General features: G+C 37.5%; 1 protein-coding gene across 1 annotated transcript; it reads left to right on the top strand.

Annotated features, from left to right (window-relative positions):
• The first annotated feature begins 13118 nt into the window (after nt 1-13118).
• On the top strand, nt 13119-13970 carry OR51AC4 (olfactory receptor family 51 subfamily AC member 4). Its single transcript, NM_001390810.1, has one exon. It carries the CDS (start codon nt 13119-13121, stop codon nt 13968-13970), a length of 852 nt encoding a protein of 283 aa, NP_001377739.1.
• The last annotated feature ends 7444 nt before the right edge of the window (nt 13971-21414 follow it).

Raw genomic sequence — 21414 nt, forward strand, 5'->3', positions numbered from 1 at the left:
CTGGCAATTGAAGGAAATGATGAATGAATGCACAAGTGGTTCCCAAAGATAAATGGGATTCCAAGGGACCAAAAGAGAAAAAGCAGGTTTGGTCAGGGAAGGGGTGGGGTAGGGAGGAATTTCTTTCCTGTTCACCGGGCGCTAATCAAGCACAAAATTCTGTCCTGGATCTTTCTAATCTCTTTCCTCCGTAACTACAGGTCTGAAATTATATTCCTCATTCATATTTTTTTTTCCTCTTACGCTCACTCTATCCACTTTCCTTTCAGAAGTACTTTCATCTTTTAATTGAATGTGTACTAATATATTAAAGTAAATCCATAAAGACACAGAAATGACCTGATTTTGAAAACCAGCTTAAATATCAATACAACCACAGTTTCTAAGATAAGTAGAGATACTATGATCCTCATAGCCCACTGTCTAGGCTTCAAAAAGAAGCCTTCAGCCATTCAGTTCTATTCTAAAGATTTAGAACCTAAATATTTTCCATTATAATTTCCATTATTTCCCTTCTCCCCAGTACTCACTGGTTACTTCACTCAAAGCAACTTCTTACTGCAGCAGTGGGATCATATTGAGGAACTGTGGTAGAAGGAGGTGCCATAAATAGTGAGCCAGCTGATCTGAGAGACCTTGGAACTTTGTCAGACACATGCCACGCAACAGACCTCGTGGGTTTGTTACTTACCAAGGAGGAAGTTGAAGTACATGTTCTTGTTTGAATTTTTTTCTTCTTCTTATTCCCAACCACTTATATTTTTCTTTCTCATATTCTCAGCTTGTGATTTAAGTCATAATTTATTATTTTTATTGTTTTTACTATCCTAATTCTATCTTGTTTCAAATAGATAAGAATACAATTCCCCATAAGGGGGGAAAAAAAAACCTCAGTATGTAAAAACCACTATCAAAGGCCTCCTGAGATGCCAGCTCTTTCAGTTCTGTGAAACTGGCTTCCACACCCACTACATCTAGCCTTGTGTCTCAATTCCTTTTCTGTTTTAGATAAAATGATACAAACTCCTTCTGCAATAAACTATTCCAAAGAGAGTTTTAACCAGAAAGCTGAAAATAAATAAAGAAACCACACAAAAACCTGTGAGATAAAATATTAAAAAAAAAAAAAAGAACCTCAAGAATCTGTGACTGACTACACTCAGAACAACAACACCAAAAAAACACCAGGCCCTTTTCTATTGATGATCCCGACTTTAGATTTATTCCAACTTTTAAATCATGAAAAATTTCTTCCTCATAAAGACTGGCTGTTTCAAAAGTTACAAGTCACCCTTCAATGAACCCTTCATTAACCTGAAAGATCATGGTTTGGCCAGGTAGCCAGAGATTCTCATTATTAACAAATACCATTTCACAAGCATTGGACATGCCTCCACTCCCAGTCTTGGGTCTCCTTAAATCACAGCTCTGGGCAGGTGCTATAATGTAAGCATACACGGCAGGAAAAAAATCATAGGTCCTTTGGACTAGAAGTGAGACTAGTATGATATCTGAGACTTACAAGACCCCTTCAGAATTCATCAAGCAGTCACCTACTGTCCAATATCGGACACCAGGTCCTCATTACTTCATTTATTCTATAGCCACAGACTTACAGACATCCTGTAAGACAGGTTGTCTGTCCTTGATCTAGGTTCCAATGTTAACTCAGAGGCTGGTTCTATAGTTTTCTCTATCCCAGGAGAAATAAAACCCAAGAGAATTTGAGAATACAGAAAAGTATCTGTGGTATTCTGAGTTCTTGATCCTTTTATTAAGGCCAAGAAAGACCCACTGAATGAATAAATAGGCTTCTGGGAAGATCATACTTCTTAGACAGCCCTGGGGAATTAACAACAGTTGTATTAGCGGCAGCAACCCATACATAGACTGCCCTGAAAGACACAAAAAAATCATAGAAATATAGGATGTTGTCAAGGTTCCCATTTACTAAATGCATGAACTGTTGTGAGAGTAGGAAGGTCTATTTTTTAGTGTTGAGGGAACATAACCCTTAAGAATTTACTGTCTTTCAGTATGGTACTGGCACAAAGACAGAAATATTGATCAATGGAACAAAATAGAAAGCCCAGAGATAAATCCACGCACATATGGATACCTTATTTTTGACAAAGGAGGCAAGAATATACAATGGATTAAAGACAATCTCTTTAACAAGTGGTGCTGGGAAAACTGGTCAACCACTTGTAAAAGAATGAAACTAGAACACTTTCTAACACCATACACAAAAATAAACTCAAAATGGATTAAAGATCTCAACATAAGACCAGAAACTATAAAACTCCTAGAGGAGAACATAGGCAAAACACTCTCTGACATACATCACAGCAGGATCCTCTATGACCCACCTCCCAGAATATTGGAAATCAAAGCAAAAATAAACAAATGGGACCTAGTTAAACTTAAAAGCTTATGCACAACAAAGGAAACTATTAGCAAGGTGAAAAGGCAGCCTTCAGAATGGGAGAAAATAATAGCAAATGAAGCAACTGACAAACAACTAATCTCCAAAATATACAAGCCACTCCTATAGCTCAACTCCAGAAAAATAAATGACCCAATCAAAAAATGGGCCAAAGAACTAAATAGACATTTCTCCAAAGAAGACATACAGAGGGCTAACAAACACATGAAAAGATGCTCAACATCACTCATTATCAGAGAAATGCAAATCAAAACCACTATGAGGTACCATTTCACACCAGTCAGAATGGCTGCAATCCAAAAGTCTACAAATAATAAATGTTGGAGAGGGTGTGGAGAAAAGGGAACTCTCTTATACTGTTGGTGGGAATGCAAACTAGTACAGCCACTATGGAGAACAGTGTGGAGATTCCTTAAAAAACTGGAAATAGAACTGCCTTATGATCCAGCAATCCCACTGCTGGGCATACACACTGAGGAAACCAGAAGGGAAAGAGACACATGTACCCCAATGTTCATCGCAGCACTGTTTATAATAGCCAGGACATGGAAGCAACCTAGATGTCCATCAGCAGATGAATGGATAAGAAAGCTGTGGTACATATACACAATGGAGTATTACTCAGCCATTAAAAAGAATACATTTGAATCAGTTCTAATGAGATGGATGAAACTGGAACCTATTATACAGAGTGAAGTAAGCCAGAAAGAAAAATACCAATACAGTATACTAACACATGTATATGGAATTTAGAAAGATGGTAACAATAACCCTGTGTACGAGACAGCAAAAGAGACACTGATGTATAGATCAGTCTTATGGACTCTGTGGGAGAGGGAGAGGGTGGGGAGATTTGGGACAGTAGCACTGAAACATGTATAATATCTTGTATGAAATGAGTCACCAGTCCAGGTTCGATGCACGATACTGGATGCTTCGGGCTGGCGCACTGGGACGACCCAGAGGGAGGGTATGGGGAGGGAGGAGGGAGGAGGGTTCAGGATGGGGAGCACATGTATACCTGTCACGGATTCATTTTGATATTTGGCAAAACTAATACAATATTGTAAAGTTTAAAAATAAAATAAAATTAAAAAAAATAAAGAAATACAAATAGATTAAAAAAAAAAAGAATTTACTGTCTTTGAAAAAACATTTAAAATCCATGGAGGGGTAGAGCAATCAAATATTTATAAGACTTTTTTCTTATTAAATATGAGTCAGATATATTAATTAGTACTTGGGCAAACTTCGGGAGATGGTGAAGGACAGGAAGGCCTGGGGTGCTGCAGTCTATGGGGTCACAAAGAGTTGGACATGAATGGGTGACTGAACAACAGCAACATGTAAAGCAATATATGGGGCTTCCCTGGTGGCTCAGATGGTATATGAACCTGGGTTCAGTCCCTGGTTGGGGAAGATTCCCTGGAGAGTGAATTGCTACCCACTCTAGTATTCTTGCCTGAGAAATCCCATGAACAAACGAGCCTGGCAGGCTACAGTCCATGGGATCACAAAGAAGCAGACATGACTGAGCTACTAACCTTTTCACTTTCAAAGCAATATACACTCCTCAAACCCTGCTAACTGTTTAGTTTAGGAAGGGAGATATGTATGTGGGGGAAAATTAACCTTTAATATCAGCTACTATTGCCATAGTACTTAGCAAGTTTAAAACATATTTCTGATGTATCAGTACTTTTAAAAACACAATGACTCCTGATATTATGTTTCCAGTGACTAGATGAGGGCATTGAAGTCCTGAACATTCACCTGCACATATAGTAAGAAATTGAGCTAAAAGTTGAATGTAGGTTTTCCTTTGTCCATCCCATGCTCTTCTTAGACAACATTGCCATTAAAAATTTAGAGTGATCAAGCAAAAGAAGTGCTTTTCCAACAGAACAAAAATCATTAATTTAAAGTCAGAAACTGTTTAGGCATAATTTATTATTTCTATATGGAAGATACTATGCAAATTGTATTGGAGTGTATGGATTAAACTTACACTCTATGGCAGAGATCCAATACCCCATCATGCACCCATCTCAACCAGAATTGCAATATTAAAAAGAAAGACTCCAATTTGAAAGGAGTGGGATAAAAAATGTGATAATAGATCTATCAGATCTATCTATATTTCTCTATATAGTATCACCCTGGTATAATCAGCCAGAGGTTATTTCTGGCTTGTGCATAACTCTACCTTTGGTTCTTTCTGATGTCCACCTGTGGTTTGCCCTCAGTAATCCAATATCCCCAGCAACACAATAGATAATGCAAGTTCATGATTAATGATTTAGCCAACATGAACTCATGGTTTTAGGGAACTGAAAGGACAACAAAATCTATAGTTCATTGATACAATGAGATTCTTAAAGAACTATGGCATTTACAGTTTTAACTATGTTGCTAATTTTTTTCTTTTGAGGGCTTCCCAGGTGGTACTAGTGGTAAAGAACCTGCCTGCCAATGCAGGAGACTTAAGAGACACGTGTTCGATCCCTGAGACAGGACGATTCCCTGGAGGAGAGCATGGAAACCCACTCCAGTATTCTTGCCTGGAGAATCCCATGGGCAGAGGAGATTGGCAGGCTACAGTCCATATGGTCACAAAGACTTAGACCCAACTAAAGTGACTTAGAACACATGCATGCACATTTCCTTTCTCTAATGTGGGAGATATGAAATCAGCAAGGGAGATGGCATGTTACAGCAAAGAACACAAACAGATAGTTCTTAGACCAGAAGAAGAAAAAACTAGAGCTTAAACACTATAAAAAATCTTCACATGCATTGATTTGGACAGTAAGCAATATATAAATACTTCTTCTCTACCCATTATCCTAAATGTTCATTGAGAAGTAACTATGCCCCATGTTGGATTTTGCATTACATTTTTAATCAAACAATAAAACTGCTTATCCTGACAGAGCCCTACGCCAATTAAATATACTTTCCTATGACCTTCTCTATCCTAGGAGAGGCCCTGATGAAACTATTGCTATGAGGTTTATACTGGGCTCCAGAGAGAACCAGAAACTCCCTGAAGAGTAAAATTCTTCTGTATAGTAAGGTCAGATACAAGGATAATCTGCTTGGCCAGTGCCCTGCTGGCATTGAACACTGTCAGAAATGAGATAAGACTGTTGAGAAGGCAGATTAGGTTTAATTAGGGACAGAGAAAATTCTGAATCTACAATGTCTTATCTTCTTGATAATTGAGCCCAAATATCCCTTCATATTGTGCCTTTAGGATACATGTATTTGGGTAAAGTACAGAAGCAAGCAGAACGCTTTTCTTAGCATAATGGAGGTCCTCACAGAAGACTTCCATCAGATTTCAAACGTCCAAGGAGGCTTTTCTGTGAAAGTCTAGATATGTTGAACTTCTAAAAAGGTAGGTCAAATACTAAGGAATTTTAAAATATTGGTGTATATTTTCTTTCCTGTTTTTTTGTGTGTTTGTTTACTTCTATAGTAAAGTCATGTGGATTAATTTCCCAGGGAAGAGTATAGTATATATCCCTTAGAACGAAGCATAGGGACAGAGTGGTTACTAGATAGGGAAATGCTTATCACATACAAAGAAAAAATAAAAGCTCTTCCTGTAAGCAGTGATGGTGTGAAGTTTAGTAAGAAATGAAATATGGAAGAAGATGAAGACCAGTGCTCTCCTTTCATCTAGTCTTCATTCATAGAGTTGGTGAACATGCTGATAAACACCTAAAATATGCAAAGGGAGGCACCAAATACAAATGGTTCAGTTTCAAATAAGAAATTTGAAATAAAATTGATTTGCAGGCAGCACTGTGCTAACCTGGAGCAGTGCTTTGGACTATAAGTGGCATGTGGTATGTCTAGCTAGAGTATCTAGAAAGGCATTTACTGAATTTTCAACTTCCATAAGCTGTCCATGTGAAGCAGGGACCCTTAAGTGTCTCACTGAAGGTGGTTGAAAAGAGCTGTGAGTACTGCTCTAAACTTGTTAGGTGAGTGCCAAGATGAGAAGAATGGTCTTAAAATCAGGTTCTATTAGTATAGTTAATACTGGACCTTTATTGAAATCATTAGCAAGTCAGTAAAGCTACAGAACCAAGGCAACGAGTGGATTGATGACACTAATGTTTTTGTTGTTGTCATTACACTTTGACAAAAGATAGAAGCTACAGAAAATTCAGCAGTGGGTACATTTCAGGATCCAAGGAAGTATAAGCAGTCATTACACTGTTTTATGTTGATTTTTCCTTTCAGTGTAGTGAAATTTTTAGAAGGAAAATGTTTCAATATAAGGATTCAATTTTGAGTTGATTCAGGATACTCATAGCAAGAATGTTTAACACGGGCTTTCTTTAACTCAAAAGACATGATCTACCCTTAAGTGGGAGATTATGTCCATGGGATTTGCCAGGCAAGAATACATGTAGAAAGCATGGATTAACTTTTACTATCAACATTAATAAAAGTTCTGAACATAAAAGGTACTTATAAAATCAGTACACCGTGTTGGAATATAGTTTTATAACCGTTAGAAACTCCTTTCTTTTCATGATATAAACCCAGAAGTTCTAATTTAAAAAAATACTAAAGATATATGAAAATTCATGTCTGGCTTGAGGCAATACAGATAATATGTTAATTTGAAAAATGTAATTCTCAGATGTAATATATTGGCAAAATGCCCATCACATGATGGATTGACTGTCAAGGTATATACTTATTTTTCAAAACAAAATCAACTTAATATGTAAACTGAATAAGAATGGGACTTCTCTGGCAGTCGTGTGGTTATGACTCTGCACTTCCACTACAGGGGGTGTGGGTTCAATCCCTGGCCTGGGAACAAAGATATTACATGCTCCACATCATGAGAAAAAACAAAACATGGGTAATAAAATTAAATACACTGGGTTTAATATAAACAAAGTTGGCTCTTCACGTTCCCCTTTCTCTTTTGTTTCCCTTTCCTTCCCTTCCTTTTATTTCTCATCCTGAATGATTATGTCCTATAATTGTTGGTTGAAGCACAGATGTAGACATATTCACTGTGTATGGGGTGGGGAGTGGGTATGGCTAATGTGCCTAAACAGGGCTCTTGGTCCTGACAGTTGTGAGGAGGGTGGTTTGTGAGGGATAGACCAGCATGGGATGTCAGAGCAAGAGAGAAAGATAATGATGTTCAGATGGGAGTGGAAAGGAGGGTATCAGCCCAGCAGAAAGTTGGATTCTAAAGGTAGTCTCAGTGATAAGTGTCAGAGCCTGAGCAAAGTGGGAAGGGTATATACCTGCGAAAGGCGTCCCAAAATGAAATGTGGACCTGTGTGAGCTAAGAAGGATGTTCTCACACCGGGACATGGCAGCCTGACACGAAGTGCTGGAACCCAAGTTGGGTGAGGAGTCCTCCGCATGATAGGGGGAGCCGTACACAGAATGTCAGAGCCCATCTTGTGTGAAGAGGAAATCTGTACTGGAGAAAGTACAGCATTACTAAATATAACTCTCCACTATATACAGTAGTTCAGACTAAGTATTACTCCACTGTCTCTATTTAATTTGACATTCAGAATACAGTTATAACTATTTTAATATCCATGCCTGCTATTGCTAGTAGTGTGCATGCATGCCCAGTTGCTAAGTCATGTCTGACTCTTTGTGACCCCATGAATTGCAGCCTACCAGGCTCCTCTGCCCAATGGGATGTTCCAGCCAAGAATACTGGAGTGGGGTGCCATTTCCTTCTCCATTTGCTAATAGTATATACCTTTGCATATGTTTAAATGAGATGCAGAGTGTGTTGGAGCAGCTTAGAATTTTATGATTATAAGAGAGTCTCACATCTTAGTGCTGTGAGATGCAGTGTGCTGAATGACTGTGTGTGGATAGTGTCTGTGGTATGATTGACGTCCTACTCTCTTATCAACCATGGATTTCTTCTTCTCTTTTTTAAAATGAGTGACTCTGACTCTTCATGTAATCTTAAAAAATTATATAAAACTTAAACTTCTAAGTCCCTAAGAAGTCAACTTCTCTACTAGGGTTCTCTTTATGATAGACTCAGTCCCTGTCTGAAAACATACACTTTGTAGAACACTCTTTACTAAGCATACTAAGAGAGAATGTAGTAGAATACAGAAGACACCATTGCTAAGAATACATGAATGGGTGACTGACTGTAGGCTGGGTGACTGACTGTATAAGTATAGGTCTTGATACATCAATGGATGGAAATGTATACATTGTGATTCATCTAGGATCTGCTCTTCAAAGATATATTTACATCTATAAAAATATAATTTTGTTTGTTTACATCTACATGATTTTAAAACAGCACTACAGTACTAATTTTTCCTGAGGACAAAAACAGAATATTGTTTTATCCCAATCCACCCTGTCTCTCATTTTCTTCCAGAAGGAATCCTTCATTAAGTTTTTAAAAAATTTGTTTCTGGTGTTTTATTTTTGGCTACACTTTTAAGTAATATGATTTTATTAAAAAGGGTGTATTGATTTCATATTTTTCCAGATAAGGTCAGTCATATTAACTCTCTTACATTCTCCCCCATACCCAAATGTAGTTACCTCACTATTTTGTTTCTGCTTCCAAATTTAAACACTTAAATATAACTGCATTTAAGCCATTGTGTATAATCTCTTTCTACTTACCACTGGAGGATAAACACATAAATATTAATGCCATTTCCTTCAGTTATGCCATGTTTAAGATGTTTATTGAAATGTGGATATTTATTATTTCCTAATATATTATATGAGGAGGACATGGCAATCCACTCCATTATTCTTGCCTGGAGATACCCACGGACAGAGGAGCCTGGCAGGCTATGGTCCACGGGATCGCAAAGAGTCAGACGTGACTGAGCAACTAAGCACATATGCACAATATATTATATATGTGTTTTAAACTAGAGATATTTCAGATTTTATTCAAGAAATCATTTGTTAATGTTTGATACTATTCTAGCACCAATGAACATAGATGCAAAAATCCTTCACAAAATTCTAGCAATCAGAATCCAACAACACATTAAAAAGATCACACACCATGACCAAGTGGGCTTTATCCCAGGGATGCAAGGATTCTTCAATATCCGCAAAGCAATCAATGTAATACACCACATTAACAAATTGAAAAATAAAAGCCATATGATTATCTCAATAGATGCAGAGAAAGCCTTTGACAAAATTCAACATCCATTTATGATAAAAACTCTCCAGAAAGCAGGAATAGAAGGAACATACCTCAACATAATAAAAGCTATATATGACAAACCCACAGCAAACATTATCCTCAATGGTGAAAAATTGAAAGCATTTCCTCTAAAGTCAGGAACAAGACAAGGGTGCCCACTTTCACCATTACTATTCAACATAGTTTTGGAAGTTTTGGCCACAGCAATCAGAGCAGAAAAAGAAATAAAAGGAATCCAAATTGGAAAAGAAGAAGTAAAACTCTCACTGTTTGCAGATGACATGTTCCTCTACATAGAAAACTCTAAAGACTCCACCAGAAAATTACTAGAACTAATCAATGATTATAGTAAAGTTGCAGGATATAAAATCAACACACAGAAATCCCTTGCATTCCTATACACTAATAATGAGAAAACAGAAAGAGAAATTAAGGAAACAATTCCATTCACCATTGCAACAGAAAGAACAAAATACTTAGGAATATATCTACCCAAAGAAACTAAAGACCTATATATAGAAAACTATAAAACACTGGTGAAAGAAATCAAAGAGGACACTAATAAATGGAGAAATATACCATGTTCATGGATTGGAAGAATCAATATAGTGAAAATGAGTATACTACCCAAAGCAATTTATAGATTCAATGCAATCCCTATCAAGCTACCAACTGTATTCTTCAAAGAGCTAGAACAAATAATGTCACAATTTGTATGGAAATACAAAAAACCTCGAATAGCCAAAGCGATCTTGAGAAAGAAGAATGGAACTGGAGGAATCAACCTACCTGACTTCAGGCTCTACTACAAAGCCACAGTTATCAAGACAGTATGGTACTGGCACAAAGACAGAAATATAGATGAATGGAACAAAATAGAAAGCCCAGAGATAAATCCACGCACATATGGACACCTTATCTTTGACAAAGGAGGCAAGAATATACAATGGATTAAAGACAATCTCTTGAACAAGTGGTGCTGGGAAAACTGGTCAACCACTTGTAAAAGAATGAAACTAGAACACTTTCTAACACCATACACAAAAATAAACTCAAAATGGATTAAAGATCTCAACGTAAGACCAGAAACTATAAAACTCCTAGAGGAGAACATAGGCAAAACACTCTCTGACATACATCACAGCAGGATCCTCTATGACCCACCTCCCAGAATATTGGAAATCAAAGCAAAAATAAACAAATGGGACCTAATTAAACTAAAAGCTTCTGCACAACAAAGGAAACTATTAGCAAGGTGAAAAGGCAGCCTTCAGAATGGGAGAAAATAATAGCAAATGAAGCAACTGACAAACAACTAATCTCAGAAATATACAAGCAATTCCTACAGCTCAATTCCAGAAAAATAAATGACCCAATCAAAAATGGGCCAAAGAACTAAACAGACATTTCTCTCAAGAAGACATACAGATGGCTAACAAACACATGCAAAGATGCTCAACATCACTCAGTATCAGAGAAATGCAAATCAAAACCACTATGAGATACCATTTCACACCAGTCAGAATGACTGTGATCCAAAAGTCTACAAGCAATAAGTGCTGGAGAGGGTGTGGAGAAAAGGGAGCCCTCTTATGCTGTTGGTGGGAATGCATACTAGTACAGCCACTATGGAGAACAGTGTGGAGATTCCTTAAAAAATTTTTCTCAGAACTGAAAATTGTGATGTTGAGGGTGTTTGTAGAGGACTGAACTAAATTCAGTGGATTCTTGCTTTTAATGTGAGAGCATGGAAAGTGTGGATTACACATTCCTGGGGTGAGAGTATTTTTCTTTAGTTGGATTTCTCATTGTTAGTCTTCAGTACTGACCTTTGGGAAAGCATACTTTTTCACGGCCATGTACCAAATGCAGAGGCTCAACGAAGCATAAAGCTGGGAAGAGCAAGTTTTTCATTTATTAGCAAGCATAGCTGGTTTGGAAAGGGGTTAAAGCCTTAAGTGAACAAATCTAGCTGATGGTGAATGAACTAGGTAGTTAACTTGCATACTTTTGATTTCCTTTGGCTAAAGGTAACTCATACTTCTCTATCCAGAGATAGGAGAGGTGTGATTGCTTCAGTGTTAGTTTTCTTTCTTTCTTTTTTTTTTCCTATTTGTCCCTAGTCAATTTTTAGCAAGCTAGAAAACTATGGATTCTACACAGGGCAGCTCTTTGTGAAAGTGGTTTATTTTGTCCACCGGAAAAAGAGTTGGGATTGAAAAATCAAGTGGCGCCTGTTTCTTGCCCCACAGAAAACACAGTTCCTATAATAAAATAGAGGAAATAAGCTGCTGTGAGGAGCTCGGCTCCTAACAGGATCAGAGCTTTGTACAGGAACTCCCATGAATTGAGACTTCTCATTTTGTTTTATCAGAGTGCGTATATGTCCTATTTCAGGAAAAATAAAACAGTCATTTACAGAAGAGAGTCAGTCTGTATCTTAAGCGTTTTAATAAAAAGTTAAAAAAAAAAAAAAAACTGGAAATAGAACTGCCTTATGATCCAGCAATCCCACTGCTGGGCATACACACTGAGGAAACCAGAAGGGAAAGAGACACGTGTACCCCAATGTTCATCGCAGCACTGTTTATAATAGCCAGGACATGGAAGCGACCTAGATGTCCATCCGCAGATGAATGGATAAGAAAGCTGTGGTACATATACACAATGGAGTATTACTCAGCTATTAAAAAAAATACATTTGAATCAGTTCTAATGAGGTGGATGAAACTGGAGCCTATTATACAGAGTGAAGTAAGCCAGAAAGAAAAACACCAATACAGTATACTAACACATATATATGGAATTTAGAAAGATGCTAACAATAACCCTGTGTACGAGACAGCAAAAGAGACACTGACGTATAGAACAGTCTTATGGACTCTGTGGGGGAGAGAGAGGGTGGGAAGATTTGGGAGAATGGCATTGAAACATGTATAATATCATGTATGAAACGAGTCACGAGTCCAGGTTCGATGCACGATACTGGAGGCTTGGGGCTGGTGTACTGGGACGACCCAGAGGGATGGTATGGGGAGGGAGAAGGGAGGAGGGCTCAGGATGGGGAACACATGTATACCTGTGGCGGATTCTTTTCGATATTTGGCAAAACCAATACAATATTGTAAAGTTTAAAAATAAAATAAAATTAAAAAAAATAAAGGTAATGTCAATACACATTTTGATGATTTTATCACTCTCTCACATTTTGAAAAATCAACATATCATTTTAAAAGAACATGTCAAACAACCTAGAAATTAATTGTGAAAATGAACAGTATCACTTGAAGTATTTGTTTAAATAGCTTGAGGTTTATGTGTTTTATTGAAATATGTTACACTTTATTTCTGCAGGTGTAATTAACAGGAAAATTGTCCAGGTTTCAAGATGCTTGAAAATTTTTTTTGTGTGTGGCCAGTAGAAAAATTTAGAAACTGATTTGGGCTGTGTGCCCAAATATTTTTATGGAGCTTATGAACAGTAGCTGGTTCCAGCCACCTACTCTCCTTTTAACAGGCATCCCTGGACTGGAAGCTGTGCAAATATGGATTTCTATCCCACTGTGTATCACATACCTAATTGCCCTCCTAGGTAACAGCACTATCCTCTTCATTATCAAAACCACCTCCAGGCTTCACGAACCTCAGTACATCTTCCTGTCTATGCTGGCAGCCACACATGTGGGTCTGTCTTTATCAACTCTGCCTACAGTACTCAGTGTCTTTCTCCTGAATCACAGAGAGATTGAATTCTACTCCTGCCTAACGCAGATGTTCTTTATCCATACCTTCTCCTCCATGGAGTCAGCCATCCTGCTGGCCATGGCCTTTGATAGATTTGTAGCTATTCATAACCCACTGAACTACACAGTAGTCTTAACCTATTCTCAGATTATGGGGATGGGGCTTGCAGCCATGATTAGGGGTGTGGTGTTGATGGTACCTTTGCCAATTCTGCTCAAGCAATTGCCCTTCTGCAAGGATGTCATTCTATCACATTGTTATTGCTACCACCCTGATGTTATGAAGCTGGCTTGTGGCCCTATCACAGTCAACATCATTTATGGGTTGTCCCTTGTCCTGTGCTCCTTTGGAGTTGACTCTATGTTCACTGTCATTTCATACAGCCTAATTTTGAAAACAGTGCTGGGTATTGCCTCCAAAGATGGTCAGCTCAAGGCACTTAATACTTGTGTTTCCCACATTTTCACTGTCTGCATCTTTTATGTGCTACTCATTGTGCTGGCTCTAATTCATAGGTTTGGTTCACATCTCCTCTTCTTCATGTCACCATGGCCAACCTCTTCCTCTTTTTGACTCCTGTTCTTAACCCCTTGGTTTATAGTCTGAAAACAAAACAAATAAGGTTTGCAGTGCACAAGATATTCAAGAGCAGGAAAAACTTGCTCACATAATCAAATATGAGTTATATTAAAAAGCTAAACTGATAAAAACAGAGAGTAGAATGGTACTTGGCAGGGACTAGGGAGATGAGGAAATAGGAAAATTTTGGTCAGACTGCACAAATTTCTAATTATGAAATGAGTAAATTCTGGTTATCTCATGTATAACATGGTGACTATAGTTAACAATAATGCATGATATACTTGAAAATTGCTTAGAATACATTTTAAGGGTTCCCACCACAAAAAGGAAGTGATAATTATGTAACTCTGTAGATCACAGCAAACTGTAGAAAATTCTTCAAGAGATAGGAATACCAGACCATCTGACCTGCCTCCTGAGAAATCTGTATGCAGGTCAAGAAGCAACAGTTAGAAGTGGACATAGAACAGACAGGTTCCAAATTGAGAAAGGAGTACATCAAGGATGTATATTGTCACCCTGCTTATTTAACTTATATGCAGAGTGCATCATGAGAAATGCTGGGCTGGATGAAGCACAAGCTGGAATGAAGATCACCGGGAGAAATATCCATTGATATTTTTGCCTCAGATATGCAGATGACACCACGCTTATGGCAGAAAGCGAAGAAGAACTAAAGAGCCTCTTGATGAAAGTGAAAGAGGAGAGAGAAAAAAAGTTGGCTTAAAATTCAACATTCAGAAAACTAAGATCATGGCATCTGATCCCATCACTTCATGGGAAATAGATGGGGAAACTGACAGATTTTATTGTTGGGGGTTCCAAAATCACTGAAGAAGGTGGCTGAAGCCATTAAATTAAAAGACACTTGCTCCTTGGAAGAAAAGTTATGACCAACCTAGACAGCATATTAAAAAGCAGAGACATCACTTTGCCAACAAAGGTCCGTCTAGTCAAAGCTATGGTTTATCCAGTAGTCATGTATGGATGGAGAGTTGGACTATAAAGAAAGCTGAGAGCCGAAGAATTGATGCTTTTTGACTACTGTGTTGGAGAAGACTTGAGAGTCCCTTGGATTACAGGGAGATCCAACCAGTCCATCCTAAAGGAAATCGGTCCTGAATATTCATTTGAAGGACTGATGCTGAAACTGAAACTCCAGTACTTTGGCCACTTGATGTGAAGAACTGACTCATTTGAAAAGATTCTGATGCTGGGAAAGATTAAAGGCAGAAGGAGAAGAGGACAACAGAGAATGAGATGGTTGGATGGCATCACTGACTCAGTGGACAAGAGTTTGAGTAAACTCCAGGAGTTGGTGATGGATGGGGAGGCCTGGTATGCTGCAGTCCATGGGGTCACAAAGAGTTGAGCACTACTGGGTGACTGAACTGAACTGACTGAATTATGTGATACAATGGCAGTATTAACTAACTCTACTATGTAATAATTTTGCAATATATAAGTGTATCAAATACATACATTATATGCCTTATACTTGCAGAATGTTATATGTCAATTATAGTTCAATAAGACAAGGGAAATTTGTTTTGTGATTTTCAAAAAGAAGGAAAAAATAAAAAGCCTAAACAATAGAGTCAAGGGCACAATTGGCAGACAGCAACAGAGTCATAATAAAGTTCATGCTTCTTCAACCACAAAAATGGATATATTCAAATACAAATTTTATATAAAATAAATTATAAAATACAGATAAAGTCAATGTCCAAATAGGAGGCAGACAAAAATATGTCATATTGTTGGAGTGCAAAACAAAGAGATGATTTCACCTGCACTTTAAAAACTTTCCTTCAAATTGCACTGTAATTGTGATATAAGATCCTCATATGAGATAATTAATCCCTAGATAAATCTGATTTAGCTCTATCTAAAAGTAATAATGATGTAAATGTAGAAGTAATCTAGAGATTAAAATGGAGCAAAATTCATGATAAAATAGATTAGAATTGACAGATACCGTGAGGTAAGGGCCTTGGAGAAATTCTTGATGAAATAATAATTGTTTGCCAGGCAAGCAAATACACCTCATTAAGTGCATGCTAAGTCGCTCAATTGCAATCCTCTGGACTGTAGCCTGCCAGGCTCGTCTGTCCATGGGATTCTCCAGGCAAGAATACTGGAGTGGGTTGCCATGCCCATCTCCAGGGGATCTTCCCAACCCAGGGATTGAACTCTTGTCTCCTGCACTGCAGGCAGATTCTTTACCATAAGCCACCAGGAAAGACCCTAGTTAAGTGATACTTATACTGTTCTAAGAAACAACTGGATGACTTATTGTTTCATGTCAAGAATACTACTCTTTCCACTCCAGTAAGTCATTTACAGGCCAAAAAAGAAGTAAATGATAATTAAAATATTAAAATGTGAGGCTTTATAAAGATATGCTCAGATTATTACTAAATTCCATTTATTATTAGGAGAGGATAAATGCTTCAACACCATGCAGACAACCCTGGCCAAATACTGAGATTAGAAGCTTGGTTTTTGTCTTCTGTCTTTTAAAAAAAATTTTTTTTGTATATGTATGTTGTGTTAGTTATTTTAGATAAAAGTTTTAATTTTAATTGTGCTTACATTTTTCCATTTGAGAAACTGAGAGGCCATGTAATACATATTTTCTCTTGTTTGGTTGGTTTTTTGGGTTTGTGATGATCCAAACATTTGTTCTGTACTCTTTTAATGGAATTTATGAAGAGAATTTTATCTCTTCTCATTCTCTAAATTGCTTTAGCACACAAGAATTGGACCTCCAACTGGAATTTAAGGAGTTATAACTCAAGTCTTTGGTGATATATTGTTTTGTTTATATCTCATTTATGGGGAAAGCAGGATCTTTTGTCCCTTCAAAGCAGACTAAAACCTATAAACTCCTATCTTCATTTGCTGTTGTAGTAGGGGGTCTGTATTTAAGGGTTACTTCAAATGTCACTTATCTTTTTGAAGATATTGAAAACCATGAATTGTAGGCTTTAAAATGACAGTATGGAATATGAATTACATATTTACTCTTTAATTAATAGTTATAAATTTTAGAAGAATGCTTAAAACTGTATATGATTGAAACTATAATAAACTAAACTATCTACAAAAGGATGCAGGATGATACCAAGTCTGATAATAAGTGTGTTAGGAGTGTGGAGATTGTGAGTGATTCATACACTATCAAATGTTCTAGACTTTTAACAAACCTGTTATGTTTGTTAATATTTGCCCATCTAAAATTTTAGTTATGTTATTTGTAATAATTTAAAATTTCCATACATTTACATTTAAAATCTTAAGTTAAAAGTCTGTGAGCAGCCTACAGTGGTGGGAAGAGGTGGGAGGTGCGAGGAGGTTTAATAGGACGGGGACATATGTGTACCTCTGGTTGACTCATGTATGCCAGAGGCCAATACAATATTGTAAAGCAAGTATCCTTCAATTAAAAATAAATAAATTTACTTTAAAAGTCTGTGAGCCTAGTTTATAAAGATTCTAATAATATCACATAGTAAAAAATGTCATAAGTAATACCTTTATAGTCTTTGATCTATGTCAGGACATTTTAAAATATGAAACAAACTCTGTACTTATTTTAAAGGATTATTGCAAAGGGAGGAAAAATTGATCAGTGGAGACAAAATAGCTCAGCTAATCATTTATGAGATTTAAAAAAAAAGGGAATTTAAATGGTGTGTGTATGGCCTTGTCATAGGTAAGGAAGACAGCATCACTAAAGCTCATCTGCGTCATACGGGGAAGGGTGGTTCCTTACAGTAAGCTGCTTCCTAGACTAAAAAAGTTAAAGAACTCTTAAACTTTGCTGTGTGCAAAGTAATCATGGGAAACCTCACAAAAATGCAGTTGGAAAGCCAAAAGGGGCAGCTCTCATGCTTGATGTCAATACAGATCCTGACCTGAAGATAGGCTTTGTGTATCTGGCAGGAAGTGACAGTACTTTATTATTAGCAGGAGGAAGAAATATTTTCTCCTTGCCTGGCAATAGCTCAGTCAATGAAGACTGTTACCACTTAGCCAATAAACAGCTGCTATACTACAAATTCCATTTCCTCCAATTATTTTTGTTTTTAATACTCCCCAGCCCTGGCCCCAACTTCCCCTTCTCTGTAAAAGTTTCCTCTCTTGTGCTTTATGGGGATTGCATGTTGTTTGCCATAATTTCAAGTGCGTGTGTGTGCTCAGTCGTGTGTGTGTCTGACTCTTTGCAACTCCATGGACTGTAGCCCTCCAGGCTTCTCTGTCCATTGAAATTTCCAGGCAACAATAGGGGAGCAGGGTGCCATTTCCTACTCCAGGGGATCATTCCAACCCAGGGATCAAACCCATGTTCTTCTGTGTCTATTACATTGGCAGGAGGATTCTTTACCACCAAGCCACCTGGGAAGCCCTTAATTCCATGTAACCAAATTGCAATTCTTTGTTGCTTCTGAATACACCAGCTTTGCTGGTAAAATAACTGGTTACTTTATTATTTTAGATTAACAGCTGTATTTCATGGTCACTGGGCTCAGATAACATGCATGCATGCTCATTCTTATCTGATTTTTTGGGACCCCATGGACTATAGCTCACCAGGCTCCTCTGTCTGTGGAACTTTCCAGGCAAGAATATTAGAGTGGATTGTCATTTGCCAAATATACTATACTCTTTATATATAGTAATGCATTACTACTCATAAATACCCATTTTATAGATAAGCAAACAAAGGCACATTTCATTAAAATAATTTGTTAAAGGACACCAAATTGCCCAAGTTTAATGGAGCTTTGACCCCAGGCAGTATGGCTACAAAATCTTGGCTTGTATTATTGAACTCAGTGACTCTGTAAACTCAGTTTAAAAACTTGGACTTATATTTTTAAACATACAACAAATAGATTTCATGAGCATGGACAATGCATTTTTTTTTTTTTTTACATTTAGCAAGTTCACAATTTTGTAAGTTCTTATGTTCTTGCTCAGTTGCTCAGTCATGTCTGACTTTTTGCAACCGGATGGATTGCAGCATGCAAGGCTTCCCTGTCCTTCACCATCACCTGGAGCTTACTCAAAACTCATGTCCATTAAGTCAGTGATGCCATCCAACTATCTCATTTTCTTTCATCCACTTCTCCTCCTGCATTCAATCTGTCCCCAGATCAGGGGCTTTTCTAATGAATCAACTCTTATCATCAGGTGGCCAAAAACTGGAGCAGTAGCTTCAGCATAAGTCGTTCCAATGTATATTCGTGGTTGATTTCCTTTAGGATTGACTGGTGTGTTCTCCTTGCAGTCCAAGGGACTCTCAAGAGTCTTCTCTAACACTGCAGTTCAAAAGCATCAATCCATTGTTGATCAGCTTTCTTTATGGTCCAACTCTCACATCCATACATGACTTCTGGAAAAATCAAAGCTTTGACTACATGGACCTTTATTGGCAAAGTAATGTCTCTGTTTTTAATATGCTATCTAGGTTGGTCATAGCTTTTTTTCCAAGGAGCAAGTGTCTTTTAATTTTATGGCTGCAAAACCATTTAATTATATGGCTGCAGTGATTTTGGAGCCCCCCAAAATAAAGTCTGTCACTGTTTTCCCATCTATTTGCCATGAAGTGATGGGATCAGGTGCCATGATCTTCGTTTTTTGAATGTTGAGTTTTAAGCCAGCTTTTTTACTCTCCTCTTTTCACTTCCATTAAGAGGCTCTTTAGTTTTTCTTCACTTTCTGCCATAAGGGTGGTGTCATCTGCATATCTGAGGTTATTGATATTTCTTTTTTTTTTTGAAGATTTGAATACTTTAATCATTATTATTAATATTTGTATCTACTTGGACATGATAATATAGGAGTTATATCTTTATTTTATTTTTATTTTATTTTTAAACTTTACAATATTGTATTAGTTTTGCCAAATATCGAAATGAATCCGCCACAGGTATACCTGTGTTCCCCATCCTGAACCCTCCTCCCTCCTCCCTCCCCATACCATCCCTCTGGGTCATCCCAGTGCACCAGCCCCAAGCATCCAGTATCGTGCATCAAAACTGGACTGGCGACTTGTTTCATACATGATATTATACATGTTTCAATGCCATTCTCCCAAATCTTCCCACCCTCTCCCTCTCCCACAAAGTCCATAAGACTGATCTATACATCAGTGTCTCTTTTGCTGTCTCGTACACAGGGTTATTGTTAGCATCTTTCTAAATTCCATATATATGTGTTAGTATACTGTATTGGTGTTTTTCTTTCTGGCTTACTTCACTCTGTATAATAGGCTCCAGTTTCATCAACCTCATTAGAACTGATTCAAATGTATTCTTTTTAATGGCTGAGTAATACTCCATTGTGTATATGCACCACAGCTTTCTTATCCATTCATCTGCTGATGGGCATCTGGGTCGCTTCCATGTCCTGGCTATTATAAACAGTGCTGCAATGAACGTTGGGGTACACGTGTCTCTTTCCCTTCTGGTTTCCTCAGTGGGTATGCCCAGCAGTGGGATTTCTGGATCATAAGGCAGTTCTATTTCCAGTTTTTTAAGGAATCTCCACACTGTTCTCCATAGTGGCTGTACTAGTTTGCATTCCCACCAACAGTATAAGAGAGTTCCCTTTTCTCCACACCCTCTCCAGCATTTATTGCTTGTAGACTTTTGGATCACGGCCATTCTGACTGCCGTGAAACGGTACCTCATAGTGGTTTTGATTTGCATTTCTCTGATAATGAGTGATGTTGAGCATCTTTTCATGTGTTTGTTAGCCCTCTGTATGTCTTCTTTGGAGAAATGTCTATTTAGTTCTTTGGCCCATTTTTTGATTGGGTCATTTATTTTTCTGGAGTTGAGCTATAGGAGTGGCTTGTATATTTTGGAGATTAGTTGTTTGTCAGTTGCTTCATTTGCTATTATTTTCTCCCATTCTGAAGGCTGCCTTTTCACCTTGCTAATAGTTTCCTTTGTTGTGCAGAAGCTTTTAGTTTAATTAGGTCCCATTTGTTTATTTTTGCTTTTATTTCCAATATTCTGGGAGGTGGGTCATAGAGGATCCTGCTGTGATGTATGTCGGAGAGTGTTTTGCCTATGTTCTCCTCTAGGAGTTTTATAGTTTCTGGTCTTACATTGAGATTTTTAATCCATTTTGAGTTTATTTTTGTGTATGGTGTTAGAAAGTGTTCTAGTTTCATTCTTTTACAAGTGGTTGACCAGTTTTCCCAGCACCACTTGTTCAAGAGATTGTCTTTAATCCATTGTATATTCTTGCCTCCTTTGTCAAAGATAAGGTGTCCATATGTGCGTGGATTTATCTCTGGGCTTTCTATTTTGTTCCATTGATCTATATTTCTGTCTTTGTGCCAGTACCATACTGTCTTGATAACTGTGGCTTTGTAGTAGAGCTTGAAGTCAGGTAGGTTGATTCCTCCAGTTCCATT

Source organism: Bos taurus, chromosome 15 (genome assembly GCF_002263795.3).
Source record: "Bos taurus isolate L1 Dominette 01449 registration number 42190680 breed Hereford chromosome 15, ARS-UCD2.0, whole genome shotgun sequence".
Classification (NCBI taxonomy): Eukaryota; Metazoa; Chordata; class Mammalia; order Artiodactyla; family Bovidae; genus Bos; species Bos taurus.